This window comes from Pongo abelii, chromosome 5 (assembly GCF_028885655.2).
Source record: "Pongo abelii isolate AG06213 chromosome 5, NHGRI_mPonAbe1-v2.0_pri, whole genome shotgun sequence".
Classification (NCBI taxonomy): Eukaryota; Metazoa; Chordata; class Mammalia; order Primates; family Hominidae; genus Pongo; species Pongo abelii.
In genome coordinates this window covers 122,653,817-122,680,105 of record NC_071990.2, presented here as the reverse complement: position 1 = coordinate 122,680,105, position 26,289 = coordinate 122,653,817, and the positions used below count along the sequence as shown (strand labels likewise).

General features: G+C 35.8%; 1 protein-coding gene across 8 annotated transcripts in view; it reads left to right on the top strand.

Annotated features, from left to right (window-relative positions):
* Positions 1 to 4,487: 4,487 nt before the first annotated feature.
* TBC1D32 (TBC1 domain family member 32) overlaps positions 4,488 to 26,289 on the top strand; it is a 261,800-nt gene continuing 239,998 nt past the window's right edge. For 5 of the 8 annotated variants that reach the window (XM_054558089.2, XM_024248559.3, XM_063724970.1 and 2 more), the window contains exons 1-4: positions 4,488 to 5,028; positions 5,208 to 5,363; positions 17,766 to 17,927; positions 21,883 to 22,060. In XM_054558089.2, coding sequence (XP_054414064.2) covers positions 5,209 to 5,363; positions 17,766 to 17,927; positions 21,883 to 22,060 — 495 coding nt within the window. In that variant the 5' untranslated portion in view covers positions 4,488 to 5,028; position 5,208. Of the gene's footprint in view, positions 5,034 to 5,207; positions 5,364 to 17,765; positions 17,928 to 21,864; positions 22,061 to 26,289 lie in introns of those variants that run through there. The other 3 variants (XM_054558087.2, XM_054558090.2, XM_054558092.2) reach the window with 3 other exon arrangements.

Below are 26,289 nucleotides of genomic sequence, written 5' to 3'. Positions count from 1 at the left end.
ATGAATTTAGTTAATAGTGAAGGAAAATCATATATATAGTGGTTATGTGGGGAATAGACCTGATCTATGAAAGATGCAGGCCAAGGTGTTTATAGATCAAATGATGAGATGTTTGAGGTTTAATGTATTTAGAACAAATGGGGCGGGGGGTAATAGTTGACATAAGATTGGCAAGATATTGAACATTTTTGAATCTGAGAGGTTCATCGTCTTATTCTCTATACTTTCGTAAAGTTTTTAAAATGTTTTGTAATGGAAAGAAGGAAAATGTATGTGTGTGTATTTATATATATATATAATTGTTAATATGTATTCTTTAAACAGTTATTTTCTTTGTAGTAAATTCTGTTTTCAACACCGAATTATTACTTTTTTTTGCAACAAATTACTAAACAGTTAATGAAAACATTTGAATTCTATGATTTATGCATAGGAATGTTGGCATGAAAATAATTTTCTCCAACTTTGTGTTCTTTTCTTTTCTTAGAGCAATATGGAAAATTTCCCAGCACATAAGACATTTTAATGTTCTTTCCTAAAGATGTAACTATATACGTGTAAGTGGCTAATTATTCAAGTTTTTATTTAGTAATGAATTCAAGACAAATCCTATTTTTATTGAAAATTCTATTACTAAAATTGTTTGTGATAAATTAATTCATCTTATAACTCTTTTAAGGAACAAATATATTTTTTATATTATATTTTTTCTTAAAGTGAAAGAAGAAATTCACATGCACACACAATGCATATGTAGTTTAGAGACTTGTTTAGACATGAGAGTAGATTGAATTTGACTGAATATGGTCTCAAATTAATAAAACCAAAGGAGGGGGAAAGTGTATTAAAATCAAGTCTTAAGAAGCAAGGTTCAGTTACACCTGATGTACAGAACTTTGTAGACCACATAACAAATATCTTCAAAGTTGGATTCAATGCTGGAAACATGAGAGTGAATATATTTTAGCCTTGCTTTCAGAGCAGTGAGATTCTTGTCTTGCTGGCATCATACTAAAAGCAGGATTAGGCTAGCACATTAGCTCAAGAGGCTTATTTGGAAAATTGCTTAGGCCAATAATTTAGGAGGGATCAGTAAGTGATCCCTGTAAACAAGGAATGTTATGTTTCCTGTAAATAAGGAAACATAGTTATTTATACCAATTCAAATTATTTCTCCAGACATGCAAGCAAACTTTCAAAGCCAAGAACTATATTTTGGGTAATGGCCAAACTCTATGTCAGACTTTTGAAGAAATTTTTCATCTGTAAGTGTTTGGTTTTCCAATCAAATATCTCCCTGGGAAAAAACAAAAGTCTTTTTAAAATGGGAGATCCCAAAAATAAAAAGTCTTTAAGTAGAGATGTTAGAGGTTTATAGCTCTCTAATTTCATTCTGATTTGTTACCTAGAGAAGAAAAAGCCAATTTCAAAACTTGGAAGATTTGAAATACTTTACTCTCTTATTAGTTTATAAAAGTTGCATCTGGCTGGCTAAGTTCTATGAAAATAACCAATTCAAAGTTGTAGAAATGGGCAACGATGATAATAATATTCAATAGTTATTGAACACTTTTACAAAATTCAAGGCCTTTGCTAGTATTTTACATGTGTTATCTCACTGCAAATCCATAAGTATGAAATACTTACTATGCTCACAGCCTTTTCAAAAAAGTAAAGAAAATACATAAAAAAATTTAGATCATTGACACTACTACTGTGGCCATATCTCTTTGGGACAAAAATTAGTTCTTTGACAAGAGTCCACTGTGTACAGAACAGACATAAGGAAGACCTGGCAGCCTATGACATGATCAGAAACTTATGTTATTATTGTAAGAACACCATGCGTTGGATAATGGGATAATATCTGATTGACTGAATCAGATTCCATAGCCAATAGCATTCCCCTGGAAATAGACTCAAACTCAGAGATTCATATGCAGTAGACTTACTGGGGTGTACTCTTGGGAACAATGTCTGGGAAGAGTCTGGGAGGAAGAATTAGGTATAAGGAGAAGTTCAGCTGTAATGCTCTTGCAAAAAAGTCTCCAGCCAATCATATGAGGAGCTCTGAAGCTGAGATGGTGCTTCAGAGCAGTCCCACGGATGTCTTAGGAATTCAGCTTCCTAGATTGAGTGTATCTTATTTAAGGATATATAAGAACATGTGCAGAAATATTCTCTGGAAAATATTAAAAACTTTTGGAGAGATTAAGAACTTTGTTTACTTATTAAAAATTCTCAAAATATTAAAAGTTCAACATTTTTGTATCTTCCTGTTGAATTAAACTACTTTTAAAAATTATGGTGTGACACTCTGTATCCCTAACATCTTTAAGTTTATTTTTGCTGATATGAGTATAGCTTCAACAGCTTTATTTTGGATAATATTCACCTATTTTATATTTTCCTGTCTTTTAAATTCTTAGTTTTCTAGGTTTTTAGGATTCTAATAAATAGCATACAGTTGGTCATTTTAAAATCCAATCTGGCTGTTCTGGCTTTTAAGTGGAGTGTTGAGTTCATTTAAATTTATCAGTGTTTGGGGCTTTTTCTATAATGTTTCTTTGTACATTTTTATTTTTCCTACTTTTCTAATGCTTTTTTAAAAAATGTATTCATTGTTTTCTCTCCTTATTTAATTTTTCTATTTTTAAATTAAAATTTCTCTATTTCTAATTTTCAAGTGGTTACATTTGAAATTTTACCATGCTGACTCAGTCAAGTTTAATATCTTAAACTCCCTTTAGAAAAACACAAGATGCTGGGTGCAGTGGTACATATCTGCAGTCCTAGCTACTTGGGAGTCTGAAGTTGGGGGATCATTTGAGCCCAGGAATTTGAGTCCAGGATGAGCAACATAGTGAAACCCCATCTCTAAAAAAAAGAAAAAAACCACAAAAATACAAAGATTGCAGAACATTTCAACTTATTCTATTTCCTACTTTCTAATTATTGTTTCTAGTATTTTAGTACTACGTATTTTTAATCTTCACAAATTAGAATATTTTATAATCATTATTTTATGAAGACAATATTTATTGAATTTTACCTTAAAGCATCCCTCCTCTGTTTTTTGCCCTCTTTCCTTCTTGTATCTTAGGTATTCTAAGTTTATTTTCCTTCTTCCTAAGGTATAATATTTAGAACAGTAGTTCTTAATCTGTCCAGTTCTATTCTCCCGTAGAAGGCTTTTTGAAATATGTGGGGACATTTTGTCATCACAGTGGCTTCAGGGCACTTACTAGCATCTGTAGTGTGAGACAGGGATACTCAAACACCTTAAAATACACCCAGGACAGTCACGTACACAAAAGGATTGTTTTGGTTCTTACATGACTCTCAGTGGTTTCAATGGTCTTTCTGGGTATTTCATGCAGAAAAAACACTCTTGATAAGTATATGAGTCTAGGATCTAATTCCATGTATATAAATAGATATAATACTTATAAATAGAATCTAATCCATGTATATAGATATAATACTTATAAACATGGAATTAGAAATATAAATATTATAAATATGAATATTATATAAACATAAATGGAATATTTGGCACAGTTTTAACACACTGAATTTTTCAGGAATGCAAAAGCCATGTAAACCAAGAATTTTGTTCTGAATTTTACCAATAATAGCAATATTTCAGAAAATCACATCACTAATGGCTATCTCAGTCTTCGTGTCTGAGTTAATATAACCATCTGTTAATTTGAATATGCAGCTGTCACATTGCTGATAACTCTATGTATGTGCACACACATACTTGTACATATACATATTGGGTTTTAAGCCTCACCCACAAATAAAGTTGCAAATATGCCTACTCTGCTAATATTTTTTTCCCTTAATGCAGTAGTTAGACAAGACAATTAGCAGACATTTCATGGAGTTACATGCCGCTAGAGCTGGCAAAGGTGTATCATACTTTTGCTTCAGAAAATAATAGCGTAAACATCAAAGAGGACGTTAATCCTGGCTAATATGTGATGTGTACCTGATACTAGGTGAGTAAAATATAAGGCTGGATAAAGGAGAATTCATTGACATTGAACCACTCATCAGTGGGACGGTTCCTTATAGCCTGGACATAACCATGGTCTGGGGAATTGATCTAGACTGGAAACTGGATGAGGGACCATGAATATCCACTGCAGCTTCCTGCAGAACGATCTTTATATATGATACCATCACATGGTGTCTCTCTGGAATCCCATTGCATCCTATTACTTGCAGAAAAATCTCGAATCCCTTAACGTGCCAAAAGATTAGACCCTTCCAGATGTGACCAATTTACTTCTTTAGCTTCCTCACCTCCTCTTTCTAACCCGATTACCTCAAATGCCAGTATATCCTACACTCTGAGGCCCCTGTTCTTTGCATGTCCAGTTTGCTCTCTTTGCTTCTTTCCTCAACTCCTCTACTGGGTTGAAACTAATTCTGGGTTTCCACAGCACCACCGACTTGGCACATTTTTTTTTCTAGCATGACATTTAATTGCACTGTATTGTAATCGTTAACTTATTTTTCTCTCTGTTACTCAATGAGGGAGTCTTCATAGCTCCTAGCAAGGTGCTTGGTAAGGAAAGTGTTTGGTAAGGCGTACGAGCTCAACAGGTGTTAGCCGTTAGAGGAAAACAACACTACAACTTTTCAATACCATTCACTCTTCAATTGAGGCTTGTCAGGCTACTTTCAGTTTCACTTCTACTATCTTTCTTTTATTGATCACTTTCTCTTCGTACCCTCTTCCCTCCCACCTACAACGCGGCGGCGAGGGAGAGTGGCTCAACTCGAACATTTTTCTGGGCGCCCCCAGGTCACCTGGTTGCACTCCCTCCCACCAAGGAAGCCACATCAGCGAGCTGACGTCACGCGCATCGTGACGTTCCGTCGTCGGGTCCTCCCATCAGACCATTCCTGATGTCTCTTTTGTTGTTAGTCGGGAGAGCCTGAGGTCTGCTGGTACTGAAGGCTAGCAACTACGAGTACCACAGGCGAGACCTCGCGGACCCCTGCTTCCCCAAAGTAAGGTGACTCGTTTTCCGAAATGACGCGCTGGCAGCTGAGGGCCCCAGCACAGGCGCTCGCCGCGGTCTCCCTGGGAACGACGCCGCCCGTAGCCGGGGCTGGGTGGGGCTGCGCGTGCGCAGTGCGCGGCTTTTCTCGGACCTGGAGTAATGAGAGTGGGCGTTTGATTCCAACAGGATGGCCAATTTCTCCAGCGAGGACCAGGCGATGCTGCAGGCGATGCTGAGGCAGTTGTTCCAGAGCGTGAAGGAGAAAATCACGGGTGCCCCTTCTCTGGAGTGTGCCGAAGAGATTCTTTTACATCTGGAGGAAACTGATGAAAATTTTCACAAGTAAAATTGCTTTTGATGTCTTAAGCCTACAAACCATTGATCCAGAGAAGGTCCAGAGAAGGGTCAACAGTGTTAATTTATTTATTGTTTTTAAAATAGTGCCCAATTTGGAGGTTTACTTTTTCTCTTATTTGCCAAAACGTCGAATTTATTTAACATTTATTCTTATTTCCTAAAGCTTCTGTCGCCTCTTTCTCTATATATTTTTGAGGGGGAGTCTCGCTCTGTCGCCCAGGCCGCAGTGCAATGGCTCGATCTCCGCTCACTACAACCTCCGCCTCCCAGGTTCAAGCGATTCTCCAGCCTCAGCCTCCCAAGTAGCTGGGATTGCAGGTGCCCGCCACCGCGGCCGGCTAATTTTTGTATAGACGGTGTTTCACCATGTGGGCCAGGCTGGTCTCGAACTCCCGACCTCAAGTGATCCGCCCGTCTCGGCCTCCCAAAGTGCTGGGATTACAGGCGTAGGCCACCGCGCCCGGCTGCCGCCTCTATATTTTTACTGCCACAACCAGCATATCCTAATAATCCATTCCCCCGCGCCTCACCCGGGCAGCGCAGTAATATTAATTATAAATTATTCATGCTCTTTGAAAGAATACTTCCACGATTTCAAGGGATTCCTGTCACTATACAGTACTTAAAAGCAATGCGTTCCAACGACCTTTGTTCCTTTGCTGATATTTTCAGCGGCCGCACAAATTACTCACTCTGAGCACTGCAAAGGGAATACCGAAGTGAGATCATTAGTTTCCTCTGGAATAGTTAAGTTTGTCTAGAGGAGTAAGCCACGTAACTAAATGTCTGTGATACATGTCAGAAATATAAGAGACAGAGAAGGGGGGTCAGCGTGCTCTGCGTGTGGGAGCAGTAGGGGAAAGAAGTTTAATGAGAGAGTTGCCATTTGAGGTAGATCTTGAAGATCTTTAGAGACTTACGTTTTTCTTTTGGTTCATATAATTTCAGTTAAGCCTCTGAATTTACAAGTCTACCTCCAGGTGCCTCCATTCATTATTATTACTAGTGTTTTAACCCAGTGTTTGCATTTCATTTTCATCTGACAGAGATGACATTGGAAATTTTTCTAGTTATACTACCTTTACTGACTCTTGGATACCCTGGGGTACCCTGAAGTTCTACTTATCTGGAACTCCTATCAATATCACATATGTGCATCAGGGTATTTTTGAGTTCTTTGAAATTCTATGTACAAGTTTGTGTTTACTTGCAGTTTTATAGGGGGAGTATTTACAGTTTTCACTACCTTCTCAATTGAGTTTTAAAAAGTGTGAAAGGAATCTTCATTAATATGGAGTTTCTAATTTCTTTAGTATTTACGATTATACATACGGTTTCTTTTTCTTTTGTATTTCCATGATTTTCTTATTTCTCATTAAATTCACTGCTAATACCTGTTATTAGATGATAACGTTATTTATTTTGGAGCTACCAGAGACTAGCTTTTACTGGTTAGCTACAGATTTATTAAACAGTGGAGTACAGAAAAATTATAACTTTTTCAAATATAGGTTGGGTGATTAATGTTTTGTAAGCTCATGTAATAATTTACCTTACACACATCCACATAAAGCATTATGTTTGGGATTTCATTTCTGGTTTTTATTTTACATGGAGTTGTAAAATCATCTGTAAATCATCTGTAAATTACTGAGTAAGTTTTTGCTAGGATCATATTCTGGGAATTTGGCCATTTCATCTAGATTTTCAAACTTATTTATAAAAAGGTTTTCGTGAATATCCTGTTATCTTTTTAGTATTTCCAGTATCTGTAGTCATGTTCCCTTTTGTTTTTATTTGTATCTTCCCACTTTTGCTCTTCATCTGTTATGCTAGAAGTTTATTAGCCTTTTCAAAGAACCAACTTTTGGCTTTTTCTCCTCGTTATATAGACACATATATTATTTTTTGTTTTATCAATTTCTGCTCTTTATTTTTTCTATGTGGGAAACCTTTAACCTTATTGTACTGAATACTAGCTCATTAATTTGCAGCTCTTTTTTCTTTTTTAATAGAAGCATTTAAAGCTACACGTTTGCCTGTAATTATTGCTTTATCTGTATCAATTTAAAACATTTTTTCAAGTTAAAATTGGGTCATTGTAGTTCCTCTCCGAAGTCCAGTGACTCTTGTAATACTGTATTACCCTTCAGCAGCTCATTAGGTAGATTAAATAAATGCTTGTTGAATGACATGCACAGTTAATTGTTACTATTTACTAAAGAGATTTACTTGTGGCCTCCTAAAAAACAATCCAAAGAGACTCAAATTATAGCTAGTTTATAGTCTTAAAGGTAAGACTTGATGTAGAATCCTAAAAGTCATTTTTAGTCTTAATAATAGGGTAAAATTTATAATGTCTTAGCTGCAGTAGCCTGAGATCTATGTCTTAAGAGGAGGGAACTCTTTTGTGTGAGAAAGGAAAAGAGGAGCTGCTTAACTTTGGTCTCTCCATAGAATTTTACAATCTCAGAGTTGGAAGGGATCTTAAAGGTCAGTTATTTCAGTTATTTCAATGCTCATATTTCCATTTCTCTTTCTTTTAGTGACATGACTCTCCTTCAACACTTATTCTAGAGTCACTTAGGTGTGTCTTCCTTTCCAAAGTGTTTATTTCAGAATTACTCATTTTTCCACCTCCACTATTAGAACATTGATTCCTTAAATCCAAGTGATGTTGGCCTGTAATTAGCAAGAAAAATAACCTAATTAAAAGACTTATAGGGGAGGCTGGGCATGGTGGCTCATGCCTGTAAATCCCAGCACTTTGAGAGGCCAAGGCAGGTGAATCACTTGAGTTCAGGAGTTCAAGACCAGCCTAGCCAACATGGTGAAACCCTGTCTCTACTGAAAATACAAAAAAAAAAAAAAAAAAAAAGTTAGCCGGGCATGGTAGTGGGTGCTGGTAATCCCAGCTACTCAGGAGGCTGAGGCAGGAGAATTGCTTGACCCCGGGAGGTGGAGGTTGCAGTGAGCCGAGATCATGCCACTGCACTCCAGCCTGGGCGACAGAGGGAGAGAGACTCCGTCTCAAAAAAAAAACAACAAAAAACAAAAAGACTTATGGGGAAATTGTTGCTGGGCTGTTCACATTTTTGTAAGAAGATAGTTTTTAAGACAGTTAATGTAATTTCAGGTGGTATAATAAAGTGAGGGAAAGTGTCATTTGGGGAGAAACTACAGCGTAGGCAGTACAGCCATATCTAGGCATTTGTTTTATGGGACAGCTAACATACTATCTCTGCTTTTCATAGGCACTTCTCTTTTTCTACAGTAAACTGTATACACTCTCTAAAAGATCCAAGCTCTCCCGCTTTTCTCTAAGAATGGCAGCAAGGATTTGAGGCCTGGTGGGAGGGGAGAGAGAGAAGAGTACGTTGCTTTCATTATGTGTGTATGTGTTGTGTACATTTTTACACGCAGACTGGCTCCCTATAAAGCAGCATTGCTTTTCAACCTTTGCTGCACTGGAACCATCTGGGGGCTATTTAGAAAAATACTGATGCTTAGTCCCCACCACAGATGAATCAAAATTTCCTGGGGGTTTTGGCAGAGGGAAGTGGTAGAGGCTGGGCCCTGGAGGTTTTAAAACAAAGCTTTCTATGTAAGTCTAATGTGCAGTTAGAGTTGAGACCTCAGCATTAGAGCATAGTTACTGGCATTTCAGTGAGAAATAGAGTGTTTTGTTGTTTTTAAAAAGTACCTACCAATTCTAATGATTTTAACAGTCTCTAATGCAGAGGGTCACCTTTATAACCTCACTTGATATGTTTTTGATACAGAGGGACCACAGTAATATTTATTGAATTGGGTATTATTCTTTGTTTTACAGAAGAATTCACCAGTGACTTTTTAATTAGGGAACTCTAGTATGTTTAAGTGGTAACTTCAAGAAAATATTCCCTCTGGGCTGGGCTCAGTGGCTTACTCCTGTAAACCCAGCACTTTGAGAAGTCGAGGTGGGCAGATCACTTAACACCAGGAGTTCAAGACCAGCTTGGACAACATGGCAAAACCCTGTCTCTACAAAAAATATAAAAATTAGTTGGGTGCAGTGGCGTGTGCCTGTAGTCCCAGCTACTCAGAAGGCTGAGGTGGGAGGATCTCTTGTGCCCAGACTGTCAAGGCTGCAGTGAGCCTAGGTGACAGAGCGAGACCCTGTCACAAAATAAAACAAAATAAATAAAATAAAATAAAATAAAATAAGAAAGTATTCATTCTGTAAGTTGATTTACCTGCATGGAGAAAATTACCAAGAATTATGTGTGCTTCTATAATTAATGCATTCCTAGTAACTGTTTATTATGAGCCAAAAGCTTATTTTTTGACCTAAAAAGTTGTAGGAGATGTAAAATACTCGTTCTTTGTATTATATGGCCTTATATATACTAATGTGATATATAAGATTAAGTTCGTCATATAATAAATTCAATGATTCTAAAATATAGCCTATTTTAAGAATTCCTCATGTCAACTTTACAATTCATAACCACTAATAGTTTTTAAAAAATTAGTGATAATTTTTTCCATATATGATTGAATATTTCGTGCCTTTTTATTTTTTTATTTTATTTATTTATTTTTTGAGACGATGTCTCGCTCTTGTCCCCCAGGCTGGAGTGCAATGGCATGATCTCAGCTCACTGCAACCTCCGCCTCCCAGGTTCAAGTGATTCTCTTGCCTCAGCCTCCCAAGTAGCTGGGATTACAGGGGTTTGCCACCACGCCCGGCTAATTTTTGTATTTTTAGTAGAGACGGGGTTTCACCATGTTGGTCAGGCTGGTCTTGAACTCCTGACCTCAGGTGATCTGCCCACCTTGGCCTCCCAAAGTGCTGGGATTACAGGTGTGAGTCACTGCTCCCGACCTCTTGCCTTTTTAAATAGTTAAAAGGATGACTTTTTTGAAACAAACTTGTACCAATGAGATTTTTTAATGTACTTATGTTCTAAGAGTAACCTCTCCATATTTTTATGTAAACATTATGAACATGTCAGAAGTTTATCATAGAAAAAAAATTATTGCATTTTCTTGGGAAATATAGGTAAGAAATCTGGCAAAAAGAGAATGGAAAAAGTGAATGTTCTTTTACTCAATTTGGTAGTTTTTCAATGTAAATGTGAAGAATTTCAAATAATCAGTTACTTCTGATGAATAATCAGACACATTGCTATACATTTTAATTGAGCTGCTTCTGAAATGTGGTGAGCTCCACTCCACATGTCTTTCTTTATTAACAAACAGCTGTCTTCTTAGGTTTTAATGTCCCTCTTTGAAGAATATTTTGTAAAAGATATTTTGCATTCATTTGGTAATAGTGTCATTGCTACCAAATTTTTATTTTTTCTCATTAAATTACTTCTAAAGTAACAAGGTTAGTCAAATGTATGCATAGTATATTTGGTGAGAAAAATGTCAAAGTATATGAAAACACTATTATATAAAAAACATTTTAATATTAAGATTATCATCACCATTAAGTAGTGGGCAATTGAAACTTAGTAAGGTCAGGTGTTTTGCCTAAGATTGCAAGATTGGTCAGTGTAAACTTCAGAATTTAAACCTGAAGTAAACCTGCTTCATAGATTATTAAAAGAAGTATAACAATTATAAACTTGTTTATTCATTGTACAGACTATATCTTTTAAAAAACTAGAGGCCGGGCATGGTGGCTCACGCCTGTAATCCCACCACTTTGGGAGGCTGAGGCGAGTGGATCACGAGGTCAGGAGATCGAGACCATTGTGGCTAACACAGTGAAACCCCATCTCTACTAAAAAAAAAAAAAAAAAAAAAAAAATTAGCCAGGCGTGGTGGCGGGCACCTGTAGTCCTCGCTACTCGGTAGGCTGAGGCAGGAGAATGGCGTGAACCTGGGAGGCGGAGCTTGCAGTGAGCCGAGATCGTGTCACTGCACTCCAGCCTGGGCGACAGAGCGAGACTCCGTCTCAAAAAAAAAAAAAAAAAAAAAAAACTAGAAAAACCAGTTATTAGAAAAATTTAAAATGAATAGTGAATACTAATAGACTTTAATTAAAATAGAAATAAGTGGAAGTTGTATTTATTGTAACCCATGTCAAAGCTATATTATTCCTATTATAGTCTTGATATTTTAAGCACAATTGGAATATGTGAAATCTGAAAATGTTAACAGCCTGCTTAAAGATCTGAAAGGGTAGGACCTAAATTGTAGCAGAATTGATTTAAATTAAACCTAGTAAGGATATTTTAAAATAAGTTATTAAGCATGATATAGATTTTTCAGAGAGCTCTTGTATTTCTTGAATAGAAATTTTAAACAGATAGGACATTCGTAGTATCTTTAGTGGTTGGAATTTTGTAGTTCTTGGGGAGAGAGGCTGTTGAAAGGCCAGACTAGCATTGTGCAGGCCATGTTTACTTTGACTACATTAAAAAAAAGAAGCACCATTTAAAAATTGAGAGATAATGTATAAAAATCAGTTTTCTAGCTTTTCTTAAAATGTTAAAAGGTTAACACCAGGCTCATATTTCTTAAAGACAAGTGCTGGAACTATGTAGAAGCTTTGCCTTTAGTTGGGGCATGTCTTCATTTCACCACAACCTCTATCCATTCTCTCTCATGCATGGCTTGCTTTCCTTTACCAGACTACCCTCTGTAGCATCTGAGTTTGCACTCCCTGGGATAAGTATAAGGGCCTTTTGAAAGTCTTCTTGAGGCATCCAGGACTTTTATACAAAATAACTAGAATATATTATATCTCCAGATTATTTTCTAAAAATGATGCAATGGGAACATTTGATTAAAAAATCAGTAGTACTATCAATCTTTGGGATTAGATATAGATTTCATAAGAGCTAGTACATAGCACCAATACTGTCAGGGTTACAATGTGGGAAACACAGTACTTAATTTTGTAGAACTGTATTTTTCCCTGCTTCATTGCAATAATAATTTTCTTTTTTTAGATTCAGGGCATTCATGCCTAGGTTTGTTACATGGGTATATTGTGTGATGCTGAGGTTTGGGCTTCTGTTGATCGTGTCACCTAAATAGTGAACATAGTATTTTGATAGGTAGTTTTTTTAACTCTTGCTCCCTCCCTGTCTCCCATCTTTTGGAGTCCTGGTGTCTGTTGTTCCCATCGTTGCAACAGTATTTTCTATCCTGGGGCACCATTATAGAATAGCAGCTTCATTTAGTATTTTATGGGGTACTGCCATGAATTCCGATGGTAAAAGAAACAACATAAAATTAATTGTTGGATGAGAATTTAAAGTCTTGAGGTACTCTTACCTAAAGAGTAGAAGGCCCACTTGAAGAAATGACTCTGTTCATTAATTTGGGATTGGAGGCTCTCAAAGTTTCTCAGTGGTCCCTGAGTCAGTATAATACCCTTAGCTATGGGCAGCCTGGCAGTCCTTTCATTGTAAAGGACCTTGCCACTCCTGGAGAATTTTTTTTTTTTTTTCCTAGATTTTTTGAAAAGAGCAGTAACCTCTTAAGACAAGATTTAATCTTGGGGTCCTTGGGTTCATTTAATTTAGAACTTGGACTAAAACCTGGAAGCATTTTGAATGAGTCTTCTGGAGCTATTACTGTGGTCATAGGTAAAAATTAAGTCACTAGAAAAAAGCATGAGGTTATTCAAATTTCCACAGAGTAGATTTACAGCTGTTGCTATTTACAGTTGTTGCTAAATGGTGGAGATTTTTTTAAAAATGAATTTTATTTTTAAAATGACAAATAATAATTGAACATATTTATGGAGTACATAGTGATGTTTCCATCCATGTATAGTGGTCAGATCAAGGTAATTAGCGTATTCATCATCTCAGACATTTATCATTTCTTTCAATTCAGTATCTTCCTTCTAGGTATTTGAAACTGTATAATGTATTATTGTTACTATGGTTATCCTACCCTAGAATAGAACACTAGAACTTGCTCCTCCTGTCTGGCTGTATCCCTTCCTTCTCTTAGGGATTTTTTTGATGTGTCTTTTATTTTAGAACTGTGGTTTTTTTTTAGCTTTATTGACTACATTTTGTTAATGTGCTTGTGTTAAATTTCCTCACGGCCTCAATTACAGATATATCCTTTGTGTTGCTTACAGATTGGGCTTTATAACAAAGCATACCCAAGAGTTATACTTCTCATTGTGGTTTTGATTTGCATTTCTCTAATGACCAGTGATAATGAGCATTTTTTCATATGTTTGTTGGCTGCGTAAATGTCTTCTTTTGAGAAGTGTCTGTTCATATGCTTCACTTACTTTTTGATGGAGTTTTTTTTTCTTGTAAATTTGTTAAAGTTCTTTGTAGATTCTGGATATTAGCCCTTAGTCAGATGACTAGATTGCAAAAATTTTCTCCCATTCTGTAGGTTGCCTGTTCACTCTGGTGATAGTTTCTTTTGCTGTGCAGAAGCTCTTTAGTTTAATTAGATCCCATTTGTCAATTTTGACTTTTGTTGCCATTGCTTTTGGTGTTTTAGTCATGAAGGCTTTGCCCATGCCCATGTCCTGAATGGTATTGCCCAAGTTTTCTTCCAGGGTTTTTATGGTTTAGGTCTTACATTTAAGTCTTTAATTCATCTTGAGTTAATTTTTGTATAAGGTGTAAGGAAGGGATCCAGTTTCTAGCCAGTTTTCCCAACGCCATTTATTAAATAGGGAATCCTTTCCCCATTGCTTGTTTTTGTCAGGTTTGACAAAGATCAGATGGTTTTACATGTGTGGCATTATTTCTGAGGCCTCTGTTCTGTTCCATTGGTCTATATATCTGTTTTGGTACCAGTACCATGCTGTTTTGGTTAGCCTTGTAGTATAGTTTGAGGTCAGGTAGTGTGATGCCTCCAGCTTTGTTCTTTTTGGAAAGCAGTGATACTTTTATGGAATTGAAATATCAGATGTTCTGATCCTTGATTCATTGGGTTCCTGGTTGTGACGCATGGTTGTGGTGGAGAACAAAGAGCTTTTTTTTTTTTTTGAGTTGGAGTCTTGCGCTGTCACCCAGGCTGGAGTGTAATGGCACAATCTTGGCTCACTGCGACTTCCACCTCCTGGGCTCAAGCGATTCTCCTGCCTCAGCCTCCCAAGTAGCTGGGATTATAAGCATGTGCCACCATGCCCAGCTAATTTTTTTGTATTTTTAGTAGAGATGGGGTTTCACTGTGTTGCCCAGGCTGGTCTTGAACTCCTGACCTCAGGTGATCCACCTGGTTTGGCCTCCCAAAGTATTGGGATTACAGGCGTGAGCCACTGCGCCCAGCCCAAAGAGCTTTTTTGACTTACCTCATCATGCACATCTGCCAAATCTGTCTCAGAGCCAACTGTGTGTAGAAGCAGTATGGGCGTTGTCAGATATTACAAAATTGAGGACATATTTAAAGGGTTCTCTTGAAACCTTAATTTTTGAATTTTTTTCTTACCAGTGTGATTTCACTGTTTTGTATGGAATGTGAAAAGATTTGGTTTATAATTAGACATACACAAATGAAATAGTGAATAAATATTTAGTATAGATAGGAAGTTTCCATGTATATGGGAAGATCTTCAAATAATATAAGGCAATGATGAATTACCAAAAGAAGCACAGACTATTTACATGATGATTAGAGGCTGTTTTCTATGATATTTGATTCAGTAAACTTTGGGTTTTATTTTTCTTGGACTGTATTTCTGAAAATTAATGTTTGCTATTTTAATCTAATGTTATAAGACATTAGATTTACAAAATAGCTTAGTCTTCCTTTTCTGCTATTCTTAATACTTATTCCCTTAAAGCATAGAATTTACTATCTAAACATTGAATATAAATATCGAACATTTTAAAGGAAATTCAATCAATAAATATTTAAGTAAATTATACTTTTAAATTTAATATGCTAGTTATAATTTTGGGGGAATAAAATGTAATTTTTGTTGCAAAATGAAAGAAATTGAAATAATTACAAATTGGTAAAGATATGAGTATTACATTTATTTATTTCCCTTTTCACTCAATTTACAACTACAAAATATCTTATAACACTTCTGATATTTTTACATCTTTGGGACTCTGGGATTATGGGATTAACATGGGCTTTGGAGTAAAGTGAATGAATTAGTAGCTTATGAATTTAACAAGGTTTTTTCACGTTTTGAATCTGTGTCCTCATCTATTTTACCTATCATATGGTAAATAAAATAATATCAATAAAGTGCTTAGCACAGAGTTTAGCATGGTAGTTACTTACAAGTTAGTTTATCACCTCTTTTTTTTGAGGTGGAGTCTTGGTCTGTCACCAAGCTGGAGTGCAGTGGCGCAATCTTGGCTCATTGCAACCTCCGCCTCTCGGGTTCCAGTAATTCTCCTGCCTCAGCCTCCCGAGTAACTGGGACTACAGGCACATGGCACCATGCCCGGCTAATTTTTGTATTTTTAGTAGAAATGGGATTTCACCATACTGGCCAGGATGGTCTCGATCTCCTGACCTCGTGATCTGCCCACCTTGGCCTCCCAAAGTGCTGGGATCACAGGCGTGAGTCACCGCACCTGGTCAGTTTATCACTTTCTCATATGAAGATCAACATGGTTGGAGGTTTGTTGGGAATTTTAAATGTAGCCTCGTTTAAGTAGAGATACTCTTATAAAGAGATTTGATTGATTAGGTATTTAAAGTCCAGGCCAAGGAAGCAGTATTTGACCATGAAAGATGATAGGCAGCCAATTGTTTTAAATTCAGCAAATATTTATTGAGGCATTATGTGCATGCATGACATGGTATGAGGTATTGGTATGAGTAAAATGGCTCTAGCTCTGACTGAAATAATAAAATAAGTTCTTTCAGAAGGCTAATGTGACTACAGTGTTTGGGATGAATATGACAGGGAAGAAAATATGAGAGGAGAGAGGGAAGTGAGAAGTTAAACAAGAAGGCTGCTGCAGTAATCTCTGTTTGAAGTGATATGGCTTTGTACTGATTGATAGAGAAAAAAGGGAGGCAGTGATGAAAGCCAGGGATGTACAGGAACGTTAACACATGTTGGTGACTGCATGGATATGATGGAGTGGATGGGCAAGGAGTGTAGAAGATGCAGACATTAAAGAGCATTCTATGTTGTCAAGTTTGGGAGTATTGAAAAATAATGCTGTTAGTGCCAAAAGTGTGGTGGGTAGTTGGAAAGAGGAGAGTGCTTTTTGCTGTACACTTTCTTTTTTTTTCTTCTTTTTCATTCCTCTTCTCTTTTTCTTATAGGCGAATTATAGGAAGGATAAGAGGCTGTGTATGGGGGGTGTAATTATAGCATAATGTCATGAGAAATTTGTTAGTAGACGTTACATTAACAAGGAATTAACAACTAAAACAAACATTTAGAAAAGATAAGCAAATTCAAATTCACAGCCACTGATGTAGAAAATGAAGAGATAAACCTTTCCCCAATGCTATATTTCAACCTAACAAGTATTTGTTAAGTGTCTACTATGTACAAGATGTTGCAGATGATAGATAAGTGGATTTGTTCTAAGTCTATCAACAATGTAGAAATCTGGGTGTAGAGGTGGTCAGGAATGAAGCAGGGGATAAAGCAGGTCATATAACTGCATCCAAGAAAATGTTTTGCATGCTAATAGAGAAGGACAGAGTACTTTTGGGTCTTAGGTGAGAAAGGATATCATTTGTTGAGAAACAAGGAAAGCTTTTATCAGAAGGTAGCATTTTAGGCTGTAGAAGACAATCTATAGGAGTGATGGTAAAACACTAAGTGGGTGAAATAATGTTTTCAAAGGTATTGGGAATAAACATCACATGGAGAGTTGGGCAGGTGTAAGGTAGTAATGGGACATAGATCTGGTAGGATAAATTGGAATCTATGAGGGCTTTAAATACCAATGGCAAAGTGTGTCTTGAATTTAATAATAGCGATAATCTTAGTAACATAAGAACTGTTTAGGTGGAAGTTGCATCAGTTACTACTTTCAAAATGTACACAAAAGTCTTCTGATGATGGAAGTTAACTTTTTCCAATTTCTTATTTCATGATTACTATATTCTAGATGATTTTCCTCATCAGCTTGAATAACTGAAAATCCTTAACAACTGCTTTTCATACTCTTCACTGTCACATGTTAAAGATAGGAGCATAAAAAGAAATGTGAAGAGACTTCTAACCTGCTGAAGTTTGGGCTGCTTCTGAAATTTACTTTTCCCTACTGTGGTAATCTTTAAATGATGATTTTTGCCAAGTGTCTCAGAAAAAAAAAGCCAAAAATTTGTAGATTAGCTTGATGATTTGTGATGAATGACTAATTTAATCCTAGTTTAAGGTAAGAAATCTTAATATGTTACCTTTCTGTGTTGATTTTTTTTTTCTGAATATGCTTATGATATTTACCACATTTATTTTCTAAATATTTGTTTCAGCTACGAATTTGTGAAATACCTCAGACAGCATATAGGCAACACTTTGGGTTCTATGATTGAAGAAGAAATGGAAAAATGCACATCTGATCGGAATCAGGGTGAAGAATGTGGCTATGATACAGTTGTACAGCAGGTCACTAAAAGAACTCAGGAATCTAAAGAGTGAGTATGGCCATAATAATAGCTTCAAATAACCTCCTTCAACAAGACTTCTTGACAGCACCCTGATCTCTGTCGCTCACAGTCTATTTCCCTCATAGCAGCCAGAATGATTCTTTAAAACAATAAGTCAGATCATGACACCCTTTCACCCAGACTCTCCAAAGGCTTCCCATCTCCTTTTGAGTAAAACCCAGAATTCTTTTTCTAGCCAACGAGGCCTACCATGGGCCTTTTGCTCCCTCTCCTATCCCATTTCTTACCATTTTCTCCCTTGTACTGCTCTAGCCACTGTGGTCTTGCCTGCTTTTTCGCAAAAAACCAAGTAAGTCCCTCCTGGAGGGATTTGCACTCATGTTGCTCCTGCTACCTAGAATGCCCTTTTCCTAAATATTTGTGTAACTTGCTCCTTCACTTTTTTTGGGGTCTAGGTTAATTGATATAAACAGTTAAGTTCTTACAGCATATTTCTGGTCAAAGAAACATCACCAAACTTCTAAATAAAGATAAAAACACTTCTAATATTAAACATTGAAATAAGTGTGAGCTATATATACATTTAAGAAAGATTAATAAGGGCAAGATAATTATTTAACTGGAATAATTATTCCACTTCAGAGTTGCTGGTAGCCTATCCTGCCTGGCATCTCAGGGTACAGGGTGGGAACCAGCCCTAGGCAGGATGCCATCATCAATTTTTTTTTCTCGTCAATGTTATAATGAAAAGATGTTGAATTACATGATGTCATTTGAAAACTTGCTGTGGTTCATATTTCCAGTATCGGAGATGTTTGAATATATACCTGAGCTTATATTACTGACTGTATTTTAAAGTATTAAATCTAATTTACTTTTAATTAGTTAAACTTTAAAAATTATTTTGGACAAGAGCTCTTCGTTTTTGGGACAACTGATTGTATTATTTAAATTAATATGTTAGTAATTGACAAAGTGACATCATACAGCTATTTTAGTAAATTCAGCAAGTTCGATGCACTAATTTATATCAAGCATAAGTTACAGAGGCTAAGATTTCTTATTTCTTGATTTGGAGAAAACCAAAAATAGAATCACCTTTATCTTTGGATAATGTAATTCCTAGTAAGTCTGTTTCTAGCAGTATCATTAAACTTAATTCTAGAAGGAATACTAAAATACTTTATTAGACAGTTAATGAAAGTATTTTCATGGTAAGAGCAGAATTTTATATGGTACTGCTAGGAAATTACTTTTTATCTCTACTTAAGCTATTTGATTTTCCTGTGTTTCAGTTCATCCATGTGTTAAAATTAATATGGTAATAATTACCTCACAAAGATTTTAAATGACTCAGTAAATGTTTATTTTCCACTTTATGAACCATGGATGAAAGATTTTACATTGTACAGCTTTTTTTTTTCCAGTTTTTTTTTGATGATTCTTTAGAAATCACTTAGGGCTAATGTAGCAACACTACATCTGTAAACAGCATTTCAATTGTTATAAAGTATTTTTGTAATTAAACATTTTTATATTTATTTTTTAAACAGATGTTTGCACACAGAAGAATTCATTTGTAGGATCTATATAATATAAACTATTCCTCATATAATGAGTGGAAGTACTTTGTAGAATTTCATTGTTAATTGATGTGGTTTTTATTCACTATTTCTTAGAACTTTTTCTTTCTGTAGTCTTTAAAACTTGCAAAGCATGAAGGAATCTACTCAATGGTGTTTATATTCTATTTTATATCTGTTTTTTCTTAGTCTTTTCAAAACTGCAATGGCTGCTATTGAGTTTTAGTATTGAGTTTTAGTTCATTTAACTCTTGATATTGATGATGTGACATTATTTTTTAATTTACTTTTTAGAATTATTAGCTACTACCTGTGGCCATTTTGTTAGTATTTCTTACAGCACAATTTATGCTGGTCTTTTTTAAAAGGTCTGTTGGAGACATTCATGTTCAAAGCAAAGCTTAGATATTTTCTATGGATTTTAAGTACCATTATCCCTACCCTGTATATCATTAAGATTTACTTTCATACTTCTTTGTTAAATCACCAGATTATAAGTTTTAAGGGGATAGGGACTTTATGTTGTTCACACGGCCTTTCCTAGCTGCAAAGGAGGCTGGGGAGTGTAGTTTAGTCCTGTGACCAGCTAGAATTCAGTCACCGTGGAAGGAGAGAACAGCTTTTGGTGGATGTGTATTGATTGCTGTCAGGGCACTGTTTTGTTTCCCTGTTTTTTGCTGCCCAGAATCTACAGAGGCAGAAGCTGGGCCTCCGGGCTCAGTTATCCTTATGTCTACTTTGCAAATTAGTGTGTGTGTCTCAGGACTTCTTTTTGCTCTTTATGTCCCTTTACATCAAACTGGGATATTCCTCGGACTTTGTTACCTCTATTGCGTTATCTTCTGTATGTTTCTCCCCCTAGTGGTTCCTAATTTATTTCTATCTGCTTTCAGTATTTTTGTGTTTTCTCGTAATTTCTGGTACTTAAAGAAATATGTTAAATACATGTATTTTAAAACTTATAGTTCTATATGATATACATATTAAATATTACATTTAAATATATTAATATATTTTAAATTATGTAGAAATTATATCTAACAAAATTTTAAAATATATTTTATACCTTTTATATAAAATCTCAGTCTATGATTTCTATTCAGATTCCCCAGCAGGTTTGATTTCTCTTATGAGAGATAAACTGCCTTTTCTTCTGTTGGTTTATAGAGTTGCAATGACCCATTATCCAGAATTATACAGAAAAGGACATTTCTGTGCATATTTTCCTAGTGTATTTTCGTTATTTTAATGATAATAAATACATGTATATATGTATGTATACACACACACACACACACACTATACATGTATTATCATTTCGGATATATATGTGTATATATATACACATACACATATATTTATTTCTTGCTATAGTCATATGAAATAGGTTAGCTAGATTGTATTTTTAATCTCATTTTATAGTTGAGGAAATTGAAACTTTTTTATGATGACAGAGCTGGCCGGTAAAATAGTCAGGATCCCCATTCAAGTTTTCTAATTTCAAATTTTATAATTTATTCACTATTTTTACTTACATCTTTATGCCTTTTTTGTTTTAAATATAGAAATTTCAGTGGTTCAGGTCCATATGCCTCATTTGTAAAATAAAGAGCTAGACTATATTTATGGTTCTTTCTAGCTCTAAAATTCTATTCTTAGTGCTTTTGAGGATTTCAGTCTCATATTCATATGGATGCTTGAGAGTTTGAACTTACAAAGTAGAGAAATTTGATACCAGTTCTTTTTGAGATTTTTAGACCTTCCAAAAGAGATTTTAAATATTATCCAATTCACACTCTCAATGATTTCAGGAATCTTTTTCCTAACATCCTGAGAGTGGGTTTCCAAGCCTCTGTTTGAAAGGACACATTGATAGCTTAACTCTTACATAGATCTTGGGAGTATACAAGAGCTCTCAGTTGTGGCTATGGGTGTCTATAAAGTATGGGCAAGGGAGAAGAGAAGGAAAGAAAATAAAGTATGGGAGGGGTGGAGAAAGAGATAGGTATAAGATAAGAGGATGAAGGTGATGTGTAAAATAGCCTGGGTTTTGGTAGTATAATATTGATAGTTGACTTTGTTGCTAGCAATTGGAATCCATGCCATTGAAATCTCTTGCCTTAGGTTCTTTTAATTTTACTACCTTGATCCATGTATGTAAGCATGAAAAAACCCAGGAAATAACATACTTTTTGAATTCCCTATTAATTTTTATTGCTGTTTTGTGAATTCTGTTCTACCACTTCTTCTTTAAGAAAAATTGAGTTCGATTTTTCTCTTTAGCATTGTGTTCTTAAAGGGACTTCCCTTTTTATAGAAAAAAAATTAGATAATTTAACTAGTTGACTGTTTTAATTTCTGATCGTCTTTCTCTTATTAAGACTACCTTGAATTTAAAGGTACAAAGAAATGATGCATTACCTGAAGAACATTATGATAGCTGTGGTTGAGTCTATGATTAACAAGTTTGAAGAAGATGAGGCACGAAATCAAGAAAGGCAGAAAAAAATCCAAAAGGAGAAAAGCCGTAGTTACTGCACAGACAATTGCTCTGATAGTGATTCATCATTCAATCAGGTGTGTTGTTTAGTTTTGCATTTATGTCTTGAAATGCTGTTTAATAATAATTAGCTTCAATAAATTATTTCTTAGCCATATTTTTCCTGCCTTCTTAAGATTCAAGAGAAAAATAAACAATAAAATCAAATAACCTAATATTAAATATTTAGTCCATGAAATAACATCTTATAGAATTATGTTCGGTGAGTAGCTGCATTATATCTGAGACAATTCTTGATGATATGAGGAAATTAATGTATGTTGGAATTAAAAAAAATAACGTGTTGAACCAAGTCTGCTTAAGCTCTAATTAAAACATCTTATTCCCAGTTAATCTACATTAAAATTTAACTAAAATAGAGATTAGGTGTGACGATAAAACATTTCCCTTATACATTCTCTGGAGGTGAAAGTTGTGAATTGTTAGTTTTAAAACATTAAGCTTTTTTTTATGTCAAGAGATTTGAGGTATTACATTTTCTACTACCAGTTTATAGGAACCCTTGTCATTTGGCTGCAGCAAAATTAAGAGAAAGATGGGCCAGTGGCTGGATTGGCCCTAATAGAAGACAAGGAAAACTAGCTAGACTAGAGCCTATGCATGTGCCATGAACTTGTACACAGAGGCTATCAGGCCAAAAGAAGCCTGTCTGACCCTAGTGTCGATCTCACCTGGTATTTTTAGTCAAACATTTTTCACCTAATTAGCTATACCACAGGGACATAACTATAAAATAGATCCTAACCATATACCAAGAAGGGATTTGAGGAGTTTGGGTGAAAACATGAACAAATATATACATTGGTCAAGTTGGCACTGCATGATTGAAGGAAAAATGGTTTTGGAAATATTGGAAGCATAACTTAAAGGTCGCTGTGCATTGCCACCATTGCATCATTTAACAGGAGAGAGTATGCTGAGTAGTGAACTTTACAAGTCAAATTGATTACCTGATGTGATGGAGGACATGACAAAGATTGTGAATTTTCTTCATGCTGTAACCCTTAATCATTTCTTGTTGAGGAACTGTGTGGAAAAAGGTGGGGTATAGAGATTTTAGTTTAATACAGTCAGATGGCTTGTTTAGTAAGTTTATTGAGTTGCTTCTTCAAATCAAGGAGTTTCTGGACTTAAAAGGCACAGAAAACCCAATTTTATGACTCTGGGGGCTCACAAGATTATATGCTCTTACTTATTTGCTGAACCACCTGAATACATTGAAATTGAAACATAAGAAAAAAAAATGGAGCATTTGTTCTAAGAAGTACAGGTATTCAGATCTAAACAGAACTGATTTTATAGCTGGCAGTTAAGACCTTGCTGAATTCCAAATGCTGAATTATTTCCAGTCATTAAAATGATAGATTTTTGAGAAATGCAAAGCTTTGGTAGAAATGGGGTCATAATTTTAGAAGATATTCTTGTTTTTTATCTTGTTTTGTTTCAGTTCTTGAGGAGGAATCATGCTTTAAGTTTCCCTGGATTTCTTTGGGATGTCCACAGGGTATATATACATTTTCAAGTGTCTACCCTATAAATATGACTTTGTTTTAGAAGGCACTAATTGGGTTGAAAGTGAGCTCTGCCCATCAAGAAGGCATGGTATCCCTGGACTTTTGGGAAGAAACATATGAGTGCCAGAACTGTCCTGAAAGCTCTTTCAGTATGTCCAAGTTCTAGGAGATACTGTGCATACTTTTGCTTATAGTGAAAAGAGACCCTCTTTCATATAGCTGACCAAAGAGAGGCTGAATATGTTCAGAATTGAAAAGATCTTTAAAAATATATTAGTCATTCATTCCAATAAATATTGACAATCTTATTCATGCCTTCAAAATTGTTGTTTCTTGCTGTGGGGTGAAAAAAAAAGGTCTGAATTTTCCTATGAATAACATTGTAAACAATGCTGATGTTACCGTTTTGGTATTAGTGAAATACTTGTGTTTTGTGAATAGAATGGGCTTTAATTCATTGTTATTACTTAAAAAATTGCAGCCTGAGTATATTTGGACTTTTGACCCATTATTGAAAAACAGGAGACTGTTAGTGTAAGTGTGAGGATATTGAAGAACAAAGGGGAGATACTAGTAGTTATTACCATAGTTGCGAGCATTGCTATGAAAATATTTGGTATTATGATTAAACCTGGAACAAGTCTCTGCAAAATAATGCCAGATAGATAGAAATAATAATACCAGCTATAATAATAATACCTGCCATATACTGGTCCCTGTACTTAGCTTTATATTCACTATAGGTATTATTAATCCATTCTACAGAAAAAAGTGAGGCTTATAATAACAGTTAAATAATTTACCCAAACTTGAATAGCTAGTGAGGGGGGGACTTTGAGTTTAAAACTAGCCTCTCTCCCTGCAAAGTGAGTTATTTTTATTCTTTTCCCAGCTACCTGGAGAGTGCTTGGGTGTAAGTTATGGTTCCACCGCTTACTAGCCATGTGGCCTTGGACAAATTTCTTAACTTCTTTGTGCTGTAGTGTTTCCCATTTGTAAATGGGGATGAAAATACTACTTACCGTATAGGGATGTTGAGAAGATTAACTGAGTTAATGTATGTCTTGTGCTTAGAACAGTGCCTGGCACACAGACACTGCTTTATACAGGTTAGCTTTTATTGTTGATACCTCTTAAAGGGAATGCTGAAATGGACACCATTCAGAGACACACTCAAATAGAAAATTTCTCAGCTGTGGTCCTATATGATTTCAAACTGAACATCTCTGGGCCATTTTTAACTGCTTGGGAAATTAGAGGATTACCTCTGATGTACATTAAGCTTTCAGAATTTGTATCCTTTCCTCTTGCAGTTTTTCTGTCTTTCTCTTCCTCCGCAGTAATTAGTATAGTACAGCACGGGCATTGTGCTGTTTTATAGCGTGCAAGCTATTTTATAACCTTCCAAGGGAACTTCACCCCAGGGTGTATACCTTATGCAGAAGGTGAGTTTAGGATAATAGTCACCTATTACTCTTGCCTGACACAAACATGTTTAAAGCAGTCACTGTTCCTTTGTTTTCCAAGCAACTTCTCCTTGAAACCCATCCTTTGGTACCTGTGGTACACAGAATAATGGTCCTCTCAAAGATGTCCATGTCCTAATCCCTAGAACTTGTGAACATGTCATATGACACGACAAAAGAGACTTTGCTGATGTGATTAAGTTAAGGACCTTCAGATTGCAGGATGACCTCTAGTTATCCAGGCAGGACCCATCTCATCACAAGGGTCTGTGTAGGAGAAACCCAGGAGGGTCAGAGTCAGAGAAGGTGCTGTGAAGGCTGACATAGAGGGTGTAGTAATGTGATTGCTGTTTTTGAAAATGGAAGTAGGCCTTGAGCCAAGCAATGAGGGCAGCCTCTAGAAGCTGGAAAAGGCAAAGAAACAGATTCTGTCTTTCCTGGGAACAACCTGAGTTCTATTTTGTTGCTAGGCTTTGGATTCTTCCAGTAAGAATTTTCTTGAGTAGGTTTTTTTCCTTATTGGGTACATGGCCTTTCTCCTCTCATTCAGAGTATGTCCTTTCAATTATCCTTATTTATTTTATGCTATTAGTCTTCAAATCTTAATCAGAATATCTTGAGTTCAACAACTGTTTTCTGGCCTCTACTAAAATCTTCAGAGCTCTACAATGCTCTTTTTGGTGAAGAATTCTGCTTTTAAGGATTTTATACTACTGCTGAGAAATGGCAAGACACTTATCTCTTTTTTTGGCAACATCACTCAGAGCAGTAGGATTACTTACATCCCAACCTGTACTTCAGAAGTTCCTCCATGTCTGGCTACCCTCACTTGATAAGATTTTAATTATTATTTGTTTTGTAAGCACAAAAAGATGGAGTCATAAAATCTTAAAAATCTCTGCAGAATTTCACTTCTGTAGAAGTGAAAGGGAAAGATAGCTAGGATTTTTAAAAGATGAACATAGTAGCATTGATTCTGCAGCTGCCTAGAGTTAGGCCTGGGGCAGGTGGATTGTTTGGAAGAGGAATGTGTAGGGGCAGATGTGAACTTATTTTTGCTTGCTGGCTTGTTTGTTTGGTAAAAATACAAAAATCAGCCACGTGTAGTGGCGCGTGCCTGTAGTTTCAGCTACTCGGGAGGCTGAGGCAGAAGAATCACTTGAACTCGGGTGGTGGAGGTTGCAGTGAGCCAAGATTGCGCCACTGCACTCCAACCTGGGCAACAGAGTGAGACACCGTCTGAAAAAAAAAAAAAAAATTTAAGGC